Below are 6000 nucleotides of genomic sequence, written 5' to 3' on the forward strand. Positions count from 1 at the left end.
AGTATCCTATATTATACTCTACTTTGCCTGCTACAACCTAACCCACTTTGCATTTCTACTGAGACTTCTGTCTGAGGAGCTCAAAGTTTTTACCCGGTCATGCTCGGAACCATCTCTGAGACAGCAAGGTAAGTACAGAGGTAGGAAACAAGCACAGAAAGGGGAAGTGACTTGTCCAGGGTCACACAGTGAATGCTGGTGGTGGTCACTGGTTCCAAGCCCGCCGAGGTCAGTAGTGACTGAAAATTGTTCCCAATGGATGGCTGTTTGGTGGCCTCTCTGAAATGAATTTCGTGGGTCTCACTCCCCAGCCCCTGGTGAACCACTGGTATCCTTGTTGGTATGGTAATTAGAGAGGAGGGCTAGGATTAACTTAGCATGATCCCTCTGTGTCGGGGGGAGGTAAAGTGGCAGGAGACGCTTGCGTTGCCATTGCCTTCAGTCGTCAGGGCAGTCACTACAGCACTTTTCATCAGCAGAAAAATTACCTTCGCTAATTGTGTGAATCTTTGGCAGCATCCCTGTAACATCTCTCCTTCCTCCTTCCCTCCCATCTACCTCTTGCAGATGGTGCTGTTCTGGACATGCGAGAAGTACCCGCGCACCAAGGACTGGCTCTGCTTCCGGGAAGGCTTCCTGCGCATGGTGCAGAAGCTGCACAAGTGCGTGAGCCAGCACTTCCTGAAGCATTACTTCGTCAGGGGCACCAACCTGCTCAAGTATGCCAACACCAGCGACCTGGACCTAGTGGCAGGCAAGCTCGCCGTCTTCCTGGAGAACCCCGTGCTCTGCCTGGACTGAGGCAGGGAGAACCTGCTATCCCAATCTTGTTTTACTACCTAGCCCTTCTTGTTGTCTGTAGTTGTTCTTCCTGACCTTTCAGTAGATGCTGTGACCTTGAATGTGAGACGTGTGGCACGTGCAGTATGGAAGAGAAGAATCAAACTGAGAGCAGTAAGAGGACAAAACTAGAGGGTTTCTTGATGCCCAGCCATTGAAATTTGCTTTCTACAGCTTGAGCTGCCTGTCTTGGAGCCACTGCCATCCAGATCCCCAAAACAAACCAGACTAGATATTGCCCCACTGTTTGTCACTAGTCCTATGGCTCATAGGCCAAAATGCAGAGTGGTCTAGTGGTAAGAGCAGGGGACTAGCAATCAGGAGACCTTACTCTGCCACCTACTCGCTGTGAGCCCTTCTGTTCATCACTTGACTCCTCTATGCTGCCTCCTCGCCCATCTGTAAAATGGAATTAATACCTACCTACCTGACAGCATTGTTGTGAGACTGAATGAATGTTTGTACAGTGCAATGAGATACTCAGATGGAGACCTCGGTACAATCACAAGGTGTTATTGTTAGAGCCAGTCTCTCTCACCTCCCTCCACAATTAAATGTGGGTCCCGCCCTCATGGTAAAGAGAGTTTAACTGATAAGTATTGAATAGTTCAGATACTGTTTTTTGCCTTTCCCTCATGGTCTTTTTGTTTCACGTTTTGCTTGGGGCAGGCTTCCCGGGTTTGCCTTTGCCACCTGTGTAGTGCCATGCTGTCAGCCCCTGGCAGTGTTTGCTGTGACAGAGCTCTCTAGCACATCTGGCTCTGCCCAGCTGTCTGGGGGACGAACTGATCTCTCACCTTTTAGCACCTGTATATTTTTGAGTGCTGTTAGAGACCGAAGGAGAATTTATCAAAGGTTCCTAGTTGCAGAGGATTCCAGAGCTTTATATAAATAACATATAAAAAATAAAGTGCTAGTGTTTTGAGAAAAGAAACAAAAAAAGTTCTAAAGTGAATGTTGTGTTTAATGTTCTTAAATGACTCAAATTTAAAATCAAGTGTTTTATTTTCTAGAACCGTAAATTGCTGGCTGGATTATAACATGCTCACATAATTTAAAAAGACACCTTCTCTTAGCTATCATGGCCAGGGGATCATCATGAGCTCTGCTCTAGCCTCTTACACCCTTTCATGTGATTGTAAGTTCTTTGGGGCAGGGTCTGTCTTTTCATGATGAGTGCATACAGCACCCAACACAATGATCCTTGATTGGGGCAGCGAGGCCTCCCACAATATAGATAATAATTAGGGCTGTCGACTAATCGCTGTTAACTCACACAATTAAATAAAAAAAAATTAATCGTGATTAAAAAAAGTAATCGTGATTAATCACGGTTTTAATCGTACTGTTACACAATAGAATACCCATTGAAATTTATTAATCATTTTTGGATGTTTTTCTACATTTTTCAATATATTGATTTAAATTACAACACAGAGTACAAAGTGTACAGTGATCACTTTATATTATTATTTTTATTACCGTGACAAAGTTCCTCCTCTACCTTGGTGGGTCTTGCGCTTATTGAAGGATTTGCTCGCCTCGGAGATTCATGGCAGCCCTCAGTTTGGCCGTTTTCGTGAACCCACAGTCTAGGTCAACTTCTCCTGTGTCTGACCAGGAGTTGGGAGATTTGGGGGAAACCCGGGCCCGCCCTCTACTCTGGGTTCTAGCCCAGGGCCCTGTGGAATGCAGCTGTCTAGAGTGCCTCCTGGAAGAGCTGTGCGACAGCTACAACTCCCTGGGCTACTTCCCCATGGCCTCCTACCAACACCTTCTTTATCCTCACCCTAGGACCTTCCTCTTGGTGTCTGAAAATGCTTGTACTCCTCAGTCCTCCAGCAGTACGCATTCTCACTCTCTGCTCCTAGTGCCTATTGCTCCCAGCTCCTCACGCGCACGCCACAAACTAAAGTGAGGTCCTTTTTAAACTCAGGTGCACTGATTAGCCAGCCTTAATTGATTCTAGCAGCTTCTTGATTGGCTGCAGGTGTTCTAATCAGCCTGTCTGTCTTAATTGTTTCCAGAAAGTTCCTGATTGTTCTGGAACCTTCCCTGTTGCCTTACCCAGGGAAAGGGGACCTACTCAACCTGGGGCTAATATATGTCTTCTATCACTCTCCTGTAGCCATCTGGCCTGACCCTGTCACATTACAAATATTTGCACTGTAAAAAGGATAAACAAAAGAAATAGTATTTTTCAATTCACCTCATACTGTAGTGCAATCTCTTTATCATGAAAGCGCAACTTACAAATGTAGATTTTTTTTTTTTTTGTTACGGAACTGCATTCAAAAACAAAACAATGTAAAACTTTAGAGCCTACAAGTCCACTCAATCCTACTTCTTGTTCAGCCAATCGCTAAGACAAACAAATTTATTTGCATTTGCGGGAGATACTGCTGCCGACTTCTTATTTACAATGTCACCTGAAAGTGAAAACAGGTGTTCACAGGGCACTTTTGTAGCAGGCATTACAAGGTATTTATGTGCCAGATATGCTAAACATTCCTATGCCCTTCATTCTTTGGCAGCCATTCCAGGGGACATGCTTCCATGCTGATGACTCTCGTTAAAAAAATGTGTAAATTAAATTTGTGACTGAACTCCTTGGGGGAGAATTGCATGTTTCCTGCTCTGTTTTACTCACATTCTGCCATGTATTTCATATTATAGCAATCTGGGATGATGACTCAACACATGTTGTTCATTTTAAGAACATTTTCACTGCAGATTTTACAAAATGCAAAGAAGGTACCAATGTGAGATTTCTAAAGATAGCTACAACAATTGACCCAAGGTTTCAGAATCTGAAGTGCCGTCCAAAATCTGAGAGGGGTGAGAGGTGTGGCGCCTGCTTTCAGAAGTCTTAAAAAAGCAACACTCTGATGCGGAAACTACAGAATCCGAACCATCAAAAAAGAAAATCAACCTTCTGCCGGTGGCATCTGATTCAGATGATGAAAGTGAACATGCATCGGTCCACTTCAGTTTGGATCATTATCAAGCAGAACCCGTCATCAGCCTGGACGCATGTCCTCCGGAATGGTGGTTGAAGCATGAAAGGACATATGAATCTTTAATGCCTCTGGCACATAAATATCTTGAAACGCCAGCTACAACAGTGCCATGTGAACGTCTGTTCTCACTTTCAGGTGACAATGTAAACAAGAAGCGGGCAGCATTATCTCCTGTAAATGTAAATAAACTTGTTTTTCTGAGTGACTGGCTGAACAAGAAGTAGGACTGAGTGGACTTGTAGACTCTCTAAAGTTTTACATTGTTTTATTTTTGAATAGTTATTTTTTGTACATAATTCTACATTTGTAAGTTCAACTTTCATGATAGAGATTTCATTAAAGTACTTGTATTAGGTGAATTGAAAAATACTATTTATTTTGTTTTTTTTCAGCACAAATATTTGTAATAAAAATAAAAACAAAGTGAGCACTGTACACTTTATATTCTGTGTTGTAACTGAAATCAATATATTTGAAAATGTAGAAAACATCTAAAAATATTTAAATAAGTGGTATTCTATTATTGTTTAACAGTGCAATTAATCATGCGATTAATCACAACTAATTTTTTTTAATTGCTTGACAGCCCTAATAATAATAATCTGTTTCCAGCTCCCTCCCCGTGTCTCTTTCCAGCCCCTCCTTCTCAAAGGCCATCTCTGTCCCAGTTCTCGCTCATATCCAAGGATGCTTTTTGCCCATGTCTGGCCCTCTCATACTCTCTCTCCCAAACCCTCACTTCAGTAACATCATTGACATGACAAGGAATACAAGTGTCATCCAAGCTAACAGCCTGAGTGTCTGTCTCGAAGGAGGTCTCGTGGACTTGATAGGCTCATTTTTGTATCACTGTCCATTTCTGAGTTGGTAGCAGGATACCATCATTCTCTGTCCTCCAGTTCCATCCTCCTGCCCCAGACTACTCTTTTTCACCTCCAGCCCCTTTCCCCTCTCTCCTCCTTTCCCCAGAACTCACTGTCTTGTTTAAGGCAGTTCCCCTACAGCACCTGCCTGTCTTTCACCTCCTCTCAGCACTCATGCTGGGAAGGGAATTCAATATGAGTTCGATAAAAGAGGTCTCCATTAGCAGCACCAACAAAGATGACTCTGCCTGATGTGATCACTGCACTCAGGGAAAATTTGTTTCATCTCCATGATAGGTCCTTCCCTGTGGGTCTTTTCAAACCTTCCCCCTTCAGCATGCGTGGTACGCAAATCTCATGCAAGCTTGCAGTTTCTGCTTGTGCAGCAGTCACTACTGCTCCTTCACTGTTTCTCTTGTCATCTCCACCACCCTTTCTAATTCTGTAAAGGTGGGAGAGGAGTTGCATTCAGTTACAACCCCTTCTCTGCCCAGTCCCCAGATGGAGAGAAAAAAGGAAATGGGGAGCTTCCAAAATGGCTATAAAGAGACCCATCCATTCGCCAGGTTGGCCTTTTCCCCCATCCTACGGTCACCCACACAGTGAAGATGAAGAGAAGATGACAGTAGGGCTGCAAAGAACTTGAAAAGTGATGGAAGGGGCTGGGGAACGCCAAGTTTCCACCTATACTGGTAATTGTGGACTTGCAGCACCCTCTAGCATCAAGTTGTGGTATGGCCACGAATACTTTTTCTATAGTCTGCCTTTTCTCTCTCCTTGATTTTATAAATGGAAGCAACACATCTCTGAGTTTGTTCAGGTCTCATGGTCCAGAGCACAGGGATGGGAGTTTGGCTATTTATCAAATCCAGATCCCTAGCCTTTGAGGTTTGCCCCATGCTTCTTTCTCAGAGCTGGGTAGGAACTGCTTTTCCTATCCATTGAACTCTCAAAAAGGTTCACAACTCTTTTTCCATTCAACCCTGGGATGAAATCAAGAAATTTCAAAAAAAGAAAAGACACCCAGCACCACCCCATCAGAGTGTGATTCAGCACAGGGATGTGAACATGGGTCTCATACAGTCCAGGTGAGTACCTTAGCCATTGGACTACAGAGTCTGTCTATTGCTTTTTGTGGCCCAATGAATATTTAATAATTTATACAAAATGGAACAACTCCAACAGGAGTGATTGATCAGGCCCCACTCCAGAATAGCCTTTTGGTTAGGGCACTCCCCTGGCATAAGAGTAGTGGTGTAGTCCTGAATAGTGCATGA

General features: G+C 43.8%; 1 protein-coding gene across 9 annotated transcripts in view; it reads left to right on the forward strand.

Annotated features, from left to right (window-relative positions):
* MAB21L3 (mab-21 like 3) overlaps nucleotides 1-1852 on the forward strand; it is a 31289-nt gene extending 29437 nt beyond the window's left edge. For all 9 annotated transcript variants that reach the window (XM_037909493.2, XM_037909516.2, XM_037909490.2 and 6 more), the window contains one exon: nucleotides 568-1852. In XM_037909493.2, the coding sequence (XP_037765421.1) occupies nucleotides 568-801 (234 nt within the window). In that variant the 3' untranslated portion in view covers nucleotides 802-1852. The remainder of the gene's footprint in view (nucleotides 1-567) is intronic.
* The last annotated feature ends 4148 nt before the right edge of the window (nucleotides 1853-6000 follow it).

The sequence above is a fragment of the Chelonia mydas genome, chromosome 1 (genome assembly GCF_015237465.2).
Source record: "Chelonia mydas isolate rCheMyd1 chromosome 1, rCheMyd1.pri.v2, whole genome shotgun sequence".
NCBI lineage: Eukaryota > Metazoa > Chordata > Testudines > Cheloniidae > Chelonia > Chelonia mydas.